At 57.6% G+C, this 15,576-nt stretch overlaps 7 protein-coding genes across 8 annotated transcripts; 1 reads left to right on the top strand and 6 right to left on the bottom strand.

The window, feature by feature from the left end:
• Positions 1 to 391: 391 nt before the first annotated feature.
• On the top strand, positions 392 to 2,072 carry H310_12268 (hypothetical protein; the record flags this gene model as incomplete). Its single annotated transcript, XM_008879263.1, has 4 exons — positions 392 to 574; positions 1,130 to 1,308; positions 1,528 to 1,613; positions 1,672 to 2,072. 4 exons carry the CDS (start codon positions 392 to 394, stop codon positions 2,070 to 2,072), a joined length of 849 nt encoding a protein of 282 aa, XP_008877485.1.
• On the bottom strand, positions 2,037 to 3,805 carry H310_12267 (hypothetical protein). The gene is made up of 3 exons (XM_008879262.1): positions 3,358 to 3,805; positions 2,996 to 3,307; positions 2,037 to 2,945 (listed from the first exon to the last, which is right to left on the bottom strand). The coding sequence occupies exons 1-3, from the start codon at positions 3,787 to 3,789 to the stop codon at positions 2,484 to 2,486; spliced, it is 1,206 nt and encodes a 401-aa protein (XP_008877484.1). The 5' UTR covers positions 3,790 to 3,805; the 3' UTR covers positions 2,037 to 2,483.
• A 764-nt stretch (positions 3,806 to 4,569) lies between these two features.
• On the bottom strand, positions 4,570 to 7,295 carry H310_12266 (hypothetical protein). Its single transcript, XM_008879261.1, has 3 exons — positions 6,954 to 7,295; positions 6,524 to 6,890; positions 4,570 to 6,484 (listed from the first exon to the last, which is right to left on the bottom strand). Exons 1-3 carry the CDS (start codon positions 7,168 to 7,170, stop codon positions 4,930 to 4,932), a joined length of 2,139 nt encoding a protein of 712 aa, XP_008877483.1. The 5' UTR covers positions 7,171 to 7,295; the 3' UTR covers positions 4,570 to 4,929.
• A 280-nt stretch (positions 7,296 to 7,575) lies between these two features.
• Positions 7,576 to 8,694, bottom strand: H310_12265 (hypothetical protein). The gene has a single exon (XM_008879260.1). The coding sequence runs from the start codon at positions 8,667 to 8,669 to the stop codon at positions 7,971 to 7,973; it is 699 nt and encodes a 232-aa protein (XP_008877482.1). The 5' UTR covers positions 8,670 to 8,694; the 3' UTR covers positions 7,576 to 7,970.
• A 47-nt stretch (positions 8,695 to 8,741) lies between these two features.
• H310_12264 (hypothetical protein) lies at positions 8,742 to 9,986 on the bottom strand. The gene is made up of 4 exons (XM_008879259.1): positions 9,890 to 9,986; positions 9,655 to 9,840; positions 9,231 to 9,601; positions 8,742 to 9,176 (listed from the first exon to the last, which is right to left on the bottom strand). The coding sequence occupies exons 1-4, from the start codon at positions 9,948 to 9,950 to the stop codon at positions 8,961 to 8,963; spliced, it is 834 nt and encodes a 277-aa protein (XP_008877481.1). The 5' UTR covers positions 9,951 to 9,986; the 3' UTR covers positions 8,742 to 8,960.
• A 100-nt stretch (positions 9,987 to 10,086) lies between these two features.
• On the bottom strand, positions 10,087 to 12,975 carry H310_12263. 2 transcript variants are annotated; one of them, XM_008879257.1, is made up of 12 exons: positions 12,830 to 12,975; positions 12,505 to 12,779; positions 12,308 to 12,435; positions 11,772 to 12,264; positions 11,564 to 11,718; positions 11,421 to 11,489; positions 11,255 to 11,365; positions 11,053 to 11,191; positions 10,664 to 11,008; positions 10,461 to 10,610; positions 10,285 to 10,413; positions 10,087 to 10,240 (listed from the first exon to the last, which is right to left on the bottom strand). In XM_008879257.1, the coding sequence occupies exons 1-12, from the start codon at positions 12,954 to 12,956 to the stop codon at positions 10,109 to 10,111; spliced, it is 2,253 nt and encodes a 750-aa protein (XP_008877479.1). In that variant the 5' UTR covers positions 12,957 to 12,975; the 3' UTR covers positions 10,087 to 10,108. The 2 variants fall into 2 exon arrangements, with proteins under 2 accessions (XP_008877479.1, XP_008877480.1); XM_008879258.1 differs by having other exon boundaries at positions 10,087 to 10,413.
• A 1,520-nt stretch (positions 12,976 to 14,495) lies between these two features.
• Positions 14,496 to 15,072, bottom strand: H310_12262 (hypothetical protein). Its single transcript, XM_008879256.1, has one exon. It carries the CDS (start codon positions 15,029 to 15,031, stop codon positions 14,582 to 14,584), a length of 450 nt encoding a protein of 149 aa, XP_008877478.1. The 5' UTR covers positions 15,032 to 15,072; the 3' UTR covers positions 14,496 to 14,581.
• Positions 15,073 to 15,576: the final 504 nt, after the last annotated feature.

Genomic DNA, 15,576 nt, shown 5'->3' with positions numbered 1-15,576 from the left:
CAGCCAGTGTGTGCATGCGACCTCGTCCAACGAGGCAAAAAAGTGAATTGGGTCGAGATCTACTACTACCTGATCAACTCTCTCCTACGAGTTGGTTCATCACGTCCCGTTGGTGACTCGTCGTACGGCTCGCCGTCCGGCCAAAGCGAACGCAGGGGTCGATTCGCCACTGTCACCATTGCGTCCATGTCGACGAAACATCACATTAGCATCGATGCTTCGAGATCGAGGGTTTGACGCGGCGTATGGGGGGGCGCAGACTGTGCTGCCCCGCCATGCTCAACACCACAGCGATCGAGCAAAGCATCGTAAGGGGGGGGGTACGGCCGCTCTTTGCATGTCATTCCGAATCCATTCTTCAGCAAGCTGCCCATGGCCTCGCTTCCGTCACATGGACTGCTTCCGCCGTGGAGCTGTCGAGGAGCCGCGAGCGAACAAGCTGGACGCGTGGAAGGTCCCCGTTGCCGAGTTGACCGGCGCCGTCCCCGTCCTCACCACGAGCTTGGCCGACCTCGATGTGGCCGACCTCAAGCGCTTCTTGGTCACCAAGTTTGAGATCGAAGCTGCTTGGCAAGTAGACCAAATGGCTGCTTTGGCGATACAGCCAGGGGGGGGCAGACCTGCCAGCGCCGATGGGTCGAAAACGCCCAGCCCGCGCGACCACCGGCGGCGGACGGAAGACTAGCACGTCCACGTGGTCCGTCCGCCTGGGTCACGGGCGTCGCGTCCTTGGCTTTGCTTTCAATCGCCCTGACCTTGAGCTGGTAGTACGAAACCTGAACCTCCTCCATGCAGCACACAGTGCCCGTGACGACCGCGAACGGGAGTCACACTGACCTCGGAGTTGGTCTCAAAGCAGTACGTGGTGAAGTACTCTAAGGACGGAGCCAGCCAGGGTACTGCGAGGGGTGGCACACGACCACCATCGTACACCATGAGTTGTTGCGCCAAGCCAGTGTCGAACAGTCCGCCCTTAGAGCTCAAGAAGACCAGCTCGCGACTGCGTTGGGCCAGCAGCCCGTGTTCAACTAGTCGAAGCAGGCAACTCGGTGTGGCACAGATACAAGAGCGGCGCAGTGCCCAACACTCGGTCCGACTACGTCTCGATGGCTGACGTGAACGACGCTAGTCGTTCAAGGTCATGAACTCGTGTGGCTCGTCACGAGCAACGGCGGATACACCGGCCTCTAGCGCGCACGGCGGCCGCGACAACGGCATGTGCAACGTCGCGATCGTGTACCCGGCATGTCGAGCCCACCATCCGCCAGCCTTTGACCAGCACGACCAAGGTGCCGGTCCCCACCACACGTGCCATCCCAAGTCGAAGGACGGTCGCCGTGCTGGCGTTGCGGCGTCCCTTTCGAACCACTTGATCTCTCTCTCTCGTGTTCCTTTGTCGTCCTCGCGCTGTCTTTGTGTGTGTCCTGGCGTCATCCATCCCATCTATTCATGTTGAACGCCCCGTCGATCCGCCTTGGCGACGTGGTGAAGGTTTACGATCACATCGTCGATGGCGCGTCGTGGTAGACTGCCAAACCCGATCTTGATCCTTGGACCGATGTACACGACCGAGGCGTACTCGAGGATGGTGTGGAAGCCGGTCACTCGGAAGGGTATGCGCTGCGGCATGGCAAAGCAGAATACGCTCCCTGCTGAGTTTCGACGAGGTAGAAGTGCAAGGCCATTGTGCATTCTACGGGAACGAGATAACGACGCCGCCGCTAGATCCAATTTTGCGACGACTTGACCGGATGCTTCGATTCGCCCTGCGTGTGTCCATCGCCTGGTTGATGCGGTCGGCCATGGTGGCAAACATCGCGGACGAAGTTGTGCCGGAATTCACGGACGGGTTTGGCTGCGATGGGCCGCTTCCGAATGTCGACTTTTATGGCAACGATCTGTTTCACATGCCAGGCGACAGCAACACGTGCAAGGAGACGTGCAAGGACACCCGTGCGTGCGGAGCCTTCACCGTGGCCCACGGCGTGTGCTACGTCAAGGCGGACGTGAGCGCCAACGTGGTGTCCAAGCGGGGCTGCAGCTCGTATATTTGCTATCGCCAAGCGCCGTAACCACAAGACATTCGTTCGTACGAGTGGCGCCGCTCGCTTTGTCTAACGTAATGGCTGTATTGAATGAACTCGAAGCTCTGTCGTGCCATGGTGAAGAGCCCCGCGAACTCTGCCGGCACTTGCTTGGACCTCCGAAGGAGGACGTGCAGGAGCAACATCTCTGCGACGGAGATTCCCACTCACAGCATTGCTTGGACGCACGGGACCGATGCATTCGAGCGGTGTGTTTGGATTTGTCGAGGCGCGGCGTCATCGGTGCCACGCAAGGCCAGTGTGTGCGGGCAGAGAGCAAGTCATGGCGCAGACCATGACTGGCACTCCATGGCCTGGCATGACGCCTCCGTGCTGCGCACTCTGCGTGCTTTTCACCTTGGGTACCCCCTCTGTTCAATTGCTGCCCTCGTTCAGCCGTCAAAGGTCTGTCTTCCGCATCGTGGCCCTCTCGCGAAGGTACGTGTTGACAGACTCCAAGTACTGATCGAGGCGTTGGTGGTGCCTGACGTCGCAGACGGCGAGCGCATGCTGCCGGAACTTGCGCTGCATGGTGTCTTCGTCGAGGCCGTGGAGGTCGAGGTCCCAGAATCCTCGCGCTTCTTCGCACAGGGGGGTTTTCCCGTCCTTGGAAAAGCTGGACGACACGATAAACAACATGCGGATCTTGGTCACAGTCGGCGAGATGCGCTGCAAGATGTACCACACGTGTCGGTGGCGCTGGAGCTTCATCGTCGGCGCGTCCTCGTCTTCGTGGATTTGCTGCCCCACGTACACAATGCGGTCGCCGTCGATGAATTCGCGGCTGAGAAAGTTGCTTTGCTCGTACGCGCCGTCGAGTGTCTGGTGGCGAATCGCGACGTGTGGGGTGTCGCTGCAAACCTACGGGACGTCACCATGAGTCGACGCGGTGCGCGAGGCCTGCGGCATACGTGCAGGCGGGCATAATTGATCATGAATTGCCAAATGTCAGCTTGCATGACGCCGCGCAGTTCGTCGAGCGAGTGCTGCATGAAGAGCTCGTGCCGCCGAATGAACTGGTAGCACCCGTCATCGTCGAACACGACATTCAGATCATCTTCGGTGACCGTCGAGAACATGGGCGGAAACCCGTACTGCTTCTGGACGTTGTCTAAGTTGTGGTATAGCTGCTGTGTAATCCATTCCATGCCGACCTTGCGGGACTCGGGGTGCCGCAGCAATGTGAAGTTGCGCCACGTCGCGTTGGCATGACAGGGAGATACCTACGGCCAACGGGATGAGCATCGCGACGAGAGTGGATGGAATGCAGCACCGTTCGAGTCGATTGGACCCATCGCCTCATGTCGTTCATGAGAGTTCGGACGTGTTGGATTTGCTGGTGGAGTCGGTGGTTTTCGACGACGGCGACGTCGCGTGCCTCGCGCATGGTGATCGCAATATCTTCCCACGACAGCATGAGACTGCCTCGTCGTTTCACTCGAAGTAACATCGCTTCCAACTCGGCAACACGGCGGCGCAAGTGCGCCCGCAGCGCGTGCTCCTGTTGGCGGTACTTGCCTTGCTTTTCGCGCTGGTACTTGTTCTTCTGCAGCTTGATGTCGGCGGCGTCGAGCAGGTCCGTGTCGAGTTCGTCCGGTGCGTGGGTGACTTCCATCGTACACGCTGCGCCACCCTCCGTGTTCATGGCTGGTGCGCCGGTCGATCTTTGTCGCAGGATGCGCGTCCAAGGTGCGGATGGATGCATCCAACGCCATATCCATGTGGCGTTTCACGACTTCCATATTCCCCCATACAAAACTCGAGTCAACTTCGTCGTGGAATTCGCGGCACTGCCCAAGAGCGACGGCGATGACGCAGCTTGGACGAACTCGAGCGGTCGTCGTTCTGTGGTCGCAATCGTGTCTGGATCCGCAAAAAGACCGTCTCGGGTGCCTTGATCACGCTTCCAGCGGCGCTGGGCCGTCTCCCACACATCCCGCGACCTGGACACCCCGTCGGGAAGGGCTCGGGAATGCAACACATCCAGTCTGTCGTCGCCGTGACCTTGCCCCAGACGGCATTTCGCTGGCAAGGTCGGCGAGTGGATGGCGACGCACGCATGTTTAGTTCGCTGTCGGCGGCGACGTCGGCATGGGGGTGTCCGGGAGACATGACGGTGCCAACGTAGCTCTCTGCATGACCAGAACTTCTGTCGCAAACTTGTGACCCACTCGACGAAATTCAATGCCACACGCACGTACTGGACGAGTCACAATGACCACCTCGGCGACCGGAAGCGACGCGTCGATGACGGCCGTGCATGCTGTCAGCGCGATGGAAGACCGAAATGCAGCTATACTGTCAAGATGCAGTCCTTTCGCACCGACGACAACATGAAAGGCGTTGCGAAATCGTGGAGCTCGCGAACGATCCGACGATTCGAACCAACGCGCTGTCCCAAGCTCGCATCAAGGCTTTGCCATGCGGACCTCTGTCGTGGAATGATACCGCGAGGGACCTGAAGAATGACGACATGGGCTCGGCAAACGTGCAGCGCCCGCTGAATGAGGACGCTGATCGGATGCCACGCATGTGCCGATAGGTGCAGGGTACAGGTCCATCACTCGGTACACTCCAGCATCCCTGAAATCGCGAGCACGAGAGTGTGCAAAGGAACCCGGCATGTCGCACCATGGGCAAGGACCAAACAAGCACCCTCGTAGATGCGTTTTGCGAGAACGATTTCGTGGTTCCGTCGACGGGGCATTGCCGCCAGCGCATTTGACGAACGCACTCGTCAAACGCTTCACGTGAGCGGCGACGACCGCGTTAGATCATGTCGACTGGACGAACGAACGCCGCCATCAAGGGCAGAGATGTGTTTGTTAGAGTAGGTCATCGTTCACTAGGCAGTCGCCGCCGAGTAGATGACGTCGAACAAGACGATGGCGATTTGAATCATTTGCGCTCGGCAGCCCAACAGCGACGCGCGGGCCAAGAACGCTTGTGCGTGGGCGACGGGCTTGATCGCGGTGGGTTTCGCAGAAGTGTCGCCGGGCGGTGTGTGTTGGAGCAATTGCTTGCGGGATTTGTGGCGCTTGAGGAAGCGGCGGACGCGCTTTTGGATGACCAACACGCCCGCAAACCACTTTTCAAACTCGACGATACGAATGGACTTGAGGATGAAAAAGTTTCGACGGAGCGCTTCTTCTTCGTGCGAAATCATCATCCCGAGCAGCTGCGTGCAGATCAAGAACCCCGTGTACTCGAGCCACAGGTACTCCCACGGGTCCCAGTGCAGGTTGTGCGATGCAAAGAAGATGAAGAGCACGATGAGCACCGACGTCGACCGGAAAGCATAGACAAACCGGAGCTTGAAGCCCGACCGGTGCGCGTACAAGATGGCGTTGAGCAGCCCCATAAAGTACACGTTCGGCTTGGTCGGCTTGGGCTGCTTGTCCTTGTAGTTGTGCATGAAGGCATACCCGACTTGCAGCAGTAGAATCATCATGCTGCACACGTGGATTGCGACGACCGCGATCGAAAATACTTGGGCCGACCGAACGTACCCGCCCTTGGACTCGACCCATTTCGTCTTGATGCGGCTGCGCTTGTCTTGCGCGACGGCCGCGTCCAGGTCCAATTTCGACATGCCCCGGCGCAAGAACACAGACCAGTATTTCTTCCCGAGCAAGTACAAAAAGTAGAATGCCCCCAAGTAGCACGGCACAACGATGGCAAATCGGATCACGGCCGCCATCCCGTACTCAAAGTAAAAGTGCTTCATCAAGAGCAGCTTGATGTCTTGAATACCCAGCACGATCTGGCTCAACCCAACGCCAAGCACGGCATACCGGATCGTCCAGTACACGTTTTCGTGGATGTCCCCACGGTTCGGGTTCTCGTACGGGTGTGGATCGATCAAGTACCAGACCTTGCAAAAGTACTCTTCAATGGCGAGGTTGCGGAATGCAAGCGTCCACGGGTCCAGCAGCTTCTCTTCCGAGTATGTGTCGGCGGAAAAGTCGACGGGCTCGTCGTCGAGCGCCGGGCCCGCAAACGGAAGCTTCAGCGCGTAGTTGCGGCGGCGCGTGAGCTCTTGACGGTAGTGCGACACCATGCCACCGATGATCCCGATGCCGTAGTTGATTGTTTGGTAGATAATGTCGGACACGTTGTCGTACTTCCACACGGACGGAATGTCGTCGATAAAGTTGAGGCTCACGAGTTGGACGACGAGGTAGACGAAGAAGATGCTCCATCCCAACACGCAGCTGTGGATGAATCGCATGCGAGTGATCCCAAAGATAGGAATGATCAGAATCACGAGGGGCAAGACCGGGCCAGCCTGTTGCTGCAGCGGTTTCTTGAAGATCATGCTGAGCGCAACGACTGCAAACACCCAAAACGTAATCGTTTCCAGGTGTTTCGCTGCCCACGGCTGATGCACCAAAATGTACCTGGCAAAATATGAGCTTCCATGGATGAGAAAGACGTACCCGACGGCAAACGCCCCGCACCCACAGCCAAACGTCACGATATAGAGTAACGTGGACACCGTCGAGTGGATAGCGGAAGCGGGATGGCTGCGCGGAATGCCCGTGCGCACCGTGAACAAATCGTTGTGGACTTCGTATGCCAAATACGCTGCCAAGAAGACAAACCCGACCGCAAAGCACAGACGAATTCGATTCATCGACGCTTCTTGAGCCCATTTTAGGTAGCCGACTTCAAACTTCTCGGGCGGGTCGGACGATGGGATATAGCTGTCGAATTGGAGTGTGTTTGGGTTCATCCCGACTTGTTCTTGAATCATTCCAAACTGCTTCACCATGTACTCCTTGGCTTCGTTCATGCGAAGTGTCTCTGCAAAACACGTGGGGGTGAACAAATGAACACTCGCCGCCATGGCGCGAGAGATCGTCTTACCGTCCATGGAGTTTCCCTTGGGCACAGCGCAGGCCTGGAGAACGAGGTCCGTGGGATCTGGAAGCTCTGCTGGGGCGCTGTCGACGCCATTTTCAAGGTTTTCCAAGTACTCTCCTCCGTCATCCATGAGTGCGATGTTTCCCGCATCCGTCATAAGGTTGAATTGGACGCGAGCTTTTGGCGTGACTTCCAATCGCGCGTCGTCCGCTGTCACCATGGCACGAAGTCGCGACGGCCGCCGACGAAATCTTGCAAAGTGACGGGTCGACCACGAACTCGGCCGCCGTATACATCCAGTTTGTTACTGGCCAGCCCGCTCGGGTATACAAACTTCAAGTCAAATCGTTGCCCCGGTTTGAAACGTTCCCGACACGAGCAAAACCGGCGCAAGAGTCCGCCGGCGTCGGTTGGAGCCCTTTCCTTCGCGAGTCGCCTGGCCCTCTGGACCGTCCGCTTTGTCTGTGGCAACACGTATCTGTGGACGTGTGAAAGCATGGCATCCTCACAACCCATGGCACGACCGCTCCCATGTAACGCGTGTGTGCTGCTTGTCCCCGGCGTTCAAGTTCCCACGGATTTTCTGGTAATATAAAAATTTTCTAGATATTTCCTCCGTGTTTTCGTCTTGCGTCAGTTCCTCAACGACCGCGAGTCCTGGGGGCTGGATGGCGCGCTTGTTATCGGCTAGTACAACAGGGCCACGCTTCCCTCGTGATGGCGTCGACTGAAAGCGCATCCCCCACCGAGTGCCGGCGGCACGGAGGGCCCAGTGCACGGGCGCGCACAGTGGTCAGCCTGGTACAGTATCTACACAATTTGCCTTGTCGCGGCTGGTGTGACGTGCGCTCCCAAGCAGCGGGACACAGCAAGGCCGGACCGCGATGGGCGAGGTGGATGGGCAACGTGGCCTCGCCCTGTCGGTGCGTGGAGGAGGTGCTTTATAGGGACGGACGTCTCAACCACCAGCGGCATCCCAAGCATGTCTACGTTATAAATACTGTTCAACTGCTCGATGCCCTAGCTCCCACGCAGGCTGAGTCGCTTTTCCAGCAAGTGATGGAGAAAGTGGCTCTCCGAGACGGGACGGTCGTGCAACGTCATGGATGTGAATCGCGATAGCGCCGCGTCCACGTCTTCGTCGTCAATGCTTGAGTGTACCAACTGGAGGTTCGAGACCGCGAGAGACATGTCGAATGATGGCGACGGCTGGACGTGGCATCGGTCCATGTAGAGGTCCAGGTCCTGGGTCGACGGTGCTTGGAAAGTGAATGAGCTGAATGGGTTTCTCGGTGACGTTGGAAGCGTGGAGTGATGGAGAGAAAGCGCACTTGATCCCATAGACATCGACGTCAGCTCGGCCAGGAGCGCGTCCACATCAACTCTTCTCCGCTTCGTTTTTGGGTTCTCCATGGCAGGCCTTCGCTGTGTCGTTGACGTCTTCTCCACAATTTGGTCGACATGCATTGTATTCTTGACGACAGGCTGAAGATATATGCTATCTGGCGCTGGAAGGTTTGCCGCAGACGACATGGCGGCAAGTCGTTGGCGCTGGAGCCGCGTGAAGTAGCGTGGCCGAGGAAGTGGAGGTTGAGTAGATGTATGGTGCGCTACGTTCTGAGCGACATGGATGTGGATATTGACGGTGATGTTGACAGGTTGGTCGTCTTTGCATTGCTGCCGTTGCGCCGCCGCCCGCGTCCGCGATCGCGTCCGCATCCCTCCTTGCGTCCACCGGTGGCGAATTTGCGCCGGATAATTTCATCCGAATAATTTCATGATCTTCGGACTGGAAAAAATGTTTCAGGATTTCGCGCGAATTTTCAAATTCTTTTGCGAAAAGTGTTCCGCACCTAACTCATGGATATGAAGGGACCTGACGACGAGGCAAAAGGTCGCCATGGGCGGGCCCAGCGAGCTCTTCATGCCCCATGACACCGACAACGTTGATGCGCACACGTAGTATACGTCTCTGGATGCAAAGTGCGATTGGAGAGATGGAACAACTAGTTAGACGTTCTTGAAGTTGGGCTTGCGCTTCTCGATGAAGGCAGCCATGCCTTCCTTTTGATCGTGCGTTGCAAAGCTGCTGTAGAAAAGTCGCGCTTCGTACTTGATCGACTCTTGCAACGTCATTTCGTACGATGCGTTTACGGCCTCTTTGGCCATGCGCGTGATCGGTTGCGAGTACGCAGCGATCTTGTTGGCGACCGCGAGCGCTTCTTCCTGTACACCACATAACGTGAACCAGGAATCCGTTCAATAGTCAAAATAACGTACGAGCAGCTTGTCGGCGGGCACGACTTTGGCGACAAGACCGTCGCGCTCAGCTTGGAGGGCGTCAATCATGCCGCCGGTCAAGATCATGTGCATCGCCTTCGACTTGCCGACGGCACGAATCAAGCGCTGAGTACCGCCGCATCCAGGGATCGTGCCGAGCTTGATTTCAGGCTGGCCGAACTTGGCCCCGTCGCCCGCAATGATCATGTCGCACAGCATGGCGAGCTCGCACCCGCCCCCCAACGCAAACCCGTTCACGGCCGCGATCACAGGCTTTTGGATCTTGGTGATGTCGCCCCAGTTGGCGAACATGGTCGTGTTGTACACTTCAATGAACTCGCGCGTCGCCATTTCCTTGATGTCGGCGCCCGCTGCAGAGGAACCACGTGAGCACGTCCACCCGAGGTACGCTCCCGAAACGCACCGGCGAAAGCCTTTTCACTGCCGGTCACAATGATCGCTGAAATGTTCGGGTCCTTGTCAAAGTTCTTCGCTTCCGCGTTCACTTCGTTGATCAAGCCATCGCACAACGCGTTCAACGCCTTGGGACGGTTCAACGTGATGATGCCAACCTTTCCTTGAACATCGGTCTTGATATACTCCAGGGTTTCTGCAGCAGCGTAAGCACAGTGTCATGACGCATGACAGAAGACACGTACTGGTGCTGAAGCCTCGGACGGCCAACGGAGCGCGGGAGGCGAAGGAAGCGAGTCGCAGCATGACGTCACACTTGCACTTTTCAGGTGTGCGGTTGACGCGGGCTTGCCGCTTTACCGGACACTCGTTTGATTGGCTCATTTATCCGTATGCATTCATTCCACACCGGGCAGGACAACTTAAACGCACAGCACACGAGGGATGAGAGATGAGTCGTTAAGTTAGCCATCGCCCTCGAGGTCGTCGACTAGATAGACTGCCCCGTCGTACGTGAGCGCATCCCCTGTCGCCACCGCAAGCGCATGGATGGCGTCTTTGCATTTGGCGGTCGCGATTGGCACCAACGACTCCACCTGCAACCGACTTGTTGAGATTTGAACGACTTGACTGACTGTACCCATGGTCCGAACGCGTGCATTGGCGGCGCATCGGACGGAATGGGGAGATGGAGTTGGTACGTTTGGAGTTGGCTCCAGTATATCTCGAGTTCGTCCGGCACCAAGTCGGCGTCGACATGCGCTTGCATCTTGGCATCGAGGAGGTCAAGACCAGAGGGCCAGAGAATTTATGTACCGTCAAGAGGGTTTCCCGCATCACAACAACTTCCGCCGCTGCTTCCCACAGGTCGATCGCCGTGTGCAGTAACTCGGCTCCGTCGTGGCTCGCATACTTCTGGAGCATCTTCAGCTTGAGGTGGTACGGCATGCCTAGTCGAAGCCACACCTACACCATCGCTTGTAAGGACGGAGGGGCTGACAAGGGGTCAAAGGGGCAACCTCTTCGAGGCGAGTCTGGAGGGTTTCGTGGCAGTCCACTACCGAGTTGTTTCGAATGTTCGCGGCCGAGAGAGTGCTCGAGCGGTTGGGGCTAATCTTCTCTCGGGAGCGCCTCGACGAACCCAGGGGTGAGTCGTCCGCACCACTCGGCCGTGCAAGCAGCGCAGCCGCTGTCGACAAGTCGGCGTTGGGGGAAACGGAGACCGAGGCCTCCTTGGTTGCCTCGAGAGCTTGCCACTCCCACGTGATGGCGGTCACCTGGCGCCGAAGCACTCGCTTCGTCGTGTGCTGCGAGAGAGGTGCCGCCACTCGGGGGCGGCAACCCACGATCCCTGTCGCTACCGACTGTACTCATTTCAGCGTAAAGTTCTTGCGGATGAATGGCACACCTTCTGTCGACAGGCGTGCTTGTTTTGGCGTTCGTTGAGGATAGTACTGGGCCGCCTCTCTAGCGCCGAGGGCGGCGCCGTTGCAACATTTGGCTCGGTTGTAGGAATGGTTGGATGGGGCGCTCCAGTGCTCACGACCCTACTCAACATAGCCCGGTTTGTTGAAAGAAAACAAAATCATCGCATTTGTTGCTTTCAGTACGAGGCCGAGTCGGAAACGTGCTTGGGCTGCTTTCGCCGCCGACCGATCGCATCTTGCCATTGGCTGTACCGAGCGTTTGCGGCAGCTTTTCGAGCGCTCAGCCGGTCGACCCTGCGGCAGGCAGGTTCAGTCGAGTCCAGGGATTCCGTATCCAGTTGCCTCGTACGGTTCGATGTCGGTCGTGGCTTGGTTGGGGTGGTCGGTTCGCACGACGGCCGACTTGGATTTTGCACGTCTACGATCCACCATGTGACGAATGGACCACGGCACTCGATGGACAACTGCATTCTGCAGTGTCCAGCTCTCTACCTTTCACGCAAACTCGTCGTGAGCGGAACGATGCGGTTCCACACGTGAGTGAACGATGGCGGCACCGCTGAAAAGTCGGCCAGCTCACAAGTTAGTCGTCGCCGCAATGATGCACTACATCGAGCTCCAATTTGGCCAAACAGGTCGACTTGATCCTTTTCCATTCGTTTGGTGATGCCACCGTCGAGTATGGACATCGCAGTCATACCTTCCATTCGTCGACGGCGGTGTTTGGCTTGGCCGCCATGTCCTGTCCAGGTCGCAACGAGACTTTTGTACGTGTTTTGACGACGTTTGCATCGGCTTCTGCCACCCGAAGCGCCGCCACGACCAACGCAATTTCGGGATGACGGCTCATCGCGATGTGCTTCGGATTGTTGTCGGCGTGCGACGAGCGGACAGGATTGTTTGGCGGCACAGGCGGCGGTCCCGACGAGTCCACTGGTAACGTTGCCGATGTTGTTGGTGTTCCTTTGGTCCCAATAGAAGATGCGATTGAACTACTGCGTATGGACTTTCGTCGCTCCAAGACGGGCTCGGACGACGATTTGGCCATGGATGGGGAGCGCAGCATCCGCTGCAGCTTCTTCGATCCTTTGAGCTGGTGAAGAGGGGGCTCCGCCTCTTGCAGCAGCGTCCCGAGTACGTGCACCGGCGCCGCGCTCGACGACGTTTTTTGCCCAAAGGATCCGGCAAACAGTCTAATTCAGTGAGTGCGAACGGTTCCATGCCCGCGATACGTACGGCTGCCGTTCTCGGTCGAATTCTTCGAGGACTTGAGTTTTGAGCTGGTCGATGTTACATCGGCGCTGGAGCTCCACGAGATACATCGTTTGCACGCGGCGTGCGTTGATGGCGGGGTCGAACACGCCCTGCTCACGTTGTGGTGGGTATCGATACGAAGAACGCGGCGGCACGATGATGAGTTCAACAGCACATACATGTTCGTCAAGCTCCTGTTTCTTTCGGCGGTACTTGTCGCCCACGACGTCCGTGATGTGCTCGACGCGGGTTTGGATGCGATTCATCACTTCCTCGCGCTCGTCCATCGAGAGTCGCTCAAACGACGTGTCCAACGGATCGTACAACATGGACGTTTTGCTCGTGCATTGCCACTTGGACTCGAAGGCCATCATCTTGTTGCGCACAATGACTTCGGGGAGGTTCTTCTTTGCAGACTCGCGCGGCGGCGTTGCTGCCGACGTAAACAGATACCCTACGCACAACGACGACAGTCAGGTGATGCTTTCAACCCAATATCTCCACCGTCTTTGTTGGCCATGCGCTTATGCGCTCGCTCAAAGCGGTCCTGGAGCTTTTCTGGCACACGCAGGGGTTCGAGATCCTGCGATGTCCGCAAGTCGGCCAAGATGTGGTCGCTCCGCATCATCATCAAACTCGGGTCGGCATCGGTTACAAATATCGGTTACAACTGGGCAGAAAGGCGGTAATGAAACGGTAGCTGCCATCGACAATGCCATCGTGGCAAGCGCCACGGCATGTTGTCGTGCGTCGGCATGGCTCGATCGTTGACGAAAAGAACCACATTCGACGCCCCGCGATCGTGGAATTCACACCAAACGCCTGCCCACTCGAAAGGTTCATCTAAATGGCAGATGCATCCCGGTGCAGCTAGCGAGTGGCCACGCCCCCGCCTCCATCAAAAGTTCCAACTGCCATCACAGATTCTATAGCGTCCGTCCTGACACGTTTATGACAAGAGGTCCTCCACGATCGAACATCCCAAGTCGCAGTTTGTTCATCCGAGAAGGAGCAGTGTCGATGCCATGGGCGACATGGCATGTCCGAACGCCCCCCGCCAGGTTGCAGCGACTCAACTGGTCCATGGACAGTGGGTTGCCAGGGCGCTCCACATGGAAGGGCGAATATTTACCCGGGATAATGGGGCGACATGGCCACATCTCGCCATGGGACATGCCACCAGAGGTTATCGAGGATCACTCAGAGGACCGTGTTCCAATGTGCCATCGTGGACGTGCGTCTGGGGCGGGTGGCAACCTTCCATGTTTGTGTTGTTTCTATGCTTCCTTCTTCATGCTTGGGCTGTTCTTGGAAGCCGCGGGTCGAAATCCCGACCATTGGCACCGATGCTCTCTCTCCACTGAGGTGAACTACCCCTTCAGTTCCCAGCGAGTGGCCGGCGAACCGCGCCGAACGAGAATCGCGGCGCACGTGCCTCATCACGCGATCGAATCCCCACCACGCTACGCTCGTGGTTGTTTGCACGGCTCGATCCCAAGGTCGCACGCGGAATCGGTCGGACCGATGAATTGAAAGGATGGATGGGCATGGTGCACGAGACGGGTCACTCGGGAGGCCCCGTCAATTCGTTACGTGTTGCACATGATTCGCGACGGCTGCGTAACCACGGTCGTGGCCGAACGGCGCATCCCCCACATGGACGCTCCGCAGCCGAAACTGTTCCAATTCAACCATGCGGTGAATCGTCAACACAATGCGCGACAAGTCCACAGTTCACACCCGGCCGGATGAAGCGAAGGGTCCGATGTGAGCGCCCGGCACCGACGCTTTCGTCCATTCCATAACGCTGCCATGGCCCCACCGGCCCATGGTGCCTCACGTCGATCGCCGATGCATCTCTACCACGCAGGACTTCCACCGTCCCACGTGCTCAGGCGCGCACCTGAGACCACATGGACGACGACAACGGAGCAGCAACCGAATCAGCGTAATCGGTCAAAACAGCGCACCCGACAATTTGGATTGGTGAGCGTGCAATAATTTGACCGACACACTTGTGAATGTATGTTTGAACTGGATCAAAGACTGGGCAGGTGCATAAAAACGTACGACTGGGTGTGGTGTTGGGACCATCATCGCTCGACAGCGACGTTGAAGGTGTCGAGAGGGTCATGGGGTCGGCCTCGCCTTCGTGGCGCAAGGACAAGAGTGTGGAGAGGATCGGAAATCGATGTAGTTTATCATCATCGCTAGAATAAATAGGACGCCGCCGACACCGGATGATGGAGCTGCACGTTAAACCAGCATCGTGGGCACGATCTCGTCGAGGATTTCAATGAGGAAGTCCATGCTTTCCGTGAACGACGGGGACTCGTCCTGAACGGCAAACGAGCTGGGCGCGAAGAGCGAGTGGTGGACGGAGCACGGGGACGACCAGACTGGCAACGGCACGTTATTGCTCATGAATGAGCTCGGGAACACAGCGAGTTCGTCCGGGATCGCGGCTTTGTTGCGAAGCCCACGGTTGCGCCGCGCGAGCTTTTCCCTGTACTTTTGGGCATGGGTTTGCGTCTGTCGGATCGTTCGGGTTTTGATGATGGCGGCAATGTTTTTCCACGGGCCACTCGGGTACAGCTCAATCGCGTGGAGGAAGCGTTCGTGTTCGTCTTTCGTCCACGTGCCCTTGCCTTCGACGGGCTTGTTGTCGTCGGACGAGACCGAGGCGCGCGGGGACAGGTGCAACATGTGCGAAAATTCAAAAATGCGATGATCGTGTAAACGACTGCCATGATTTGCAATGGCCACCCTTTCGTCGTGGCAATCAAATATCTTCCAGCCCAACAGTGGCACGGGCTGGCGACAACCTGGGAAAACCTTACCCGCGGCGGCGCATGGTCGGTATTCATTTCGACAGGTTTTTCAACCACCACCACCATTGCGTGGGCGGTGGGGTCGTCGTACAGTAGCGCGGAATACTAAATCTAACAGGTTTTGCTGGCCTTCGGGTCCCACTCGAGTGGTCGGTTCGAGACCAAACGATAGCGCGGCGATGCCAGCGCCGTCGTGTGGCGAGTGTGTCGAGCGAGGCATGAAGACGCTTGAGTCCTTGCCCGCAGTCCTTCTCGCGACGAGTTGGTGTCCTGGCGGTCGGTGTATCAAGGCGGCCAACATACAGCCGCTCATGTAATCGCCCCAAAGAGTTGGACCATTGCCCCCCCCCGACGAGAACGGACCAAAGCACCTGGCGAGAACCACGTGGCGAATTCGGCGAGTACGCGCCTCCACCTCCC

The sequence above is a fragment of the Aphanomyces invadans genome (genome assembly GCF_000520115.1).
Source record: "Aphanomyces invadans strain NJM9701 unplaced genomic scaffold supercont1.37, whole genome shotgun sequence".
Lineage (NCBI taxonomy): Eukaryota > Oomycota > Saprolegniomycetes > Saprolegniales > Verrucalvaceae > Aphanomyces > Aphanomyces invadans.
This window is presented reverse-complemented; position numbering and strand designations above follow the sequence as displayed.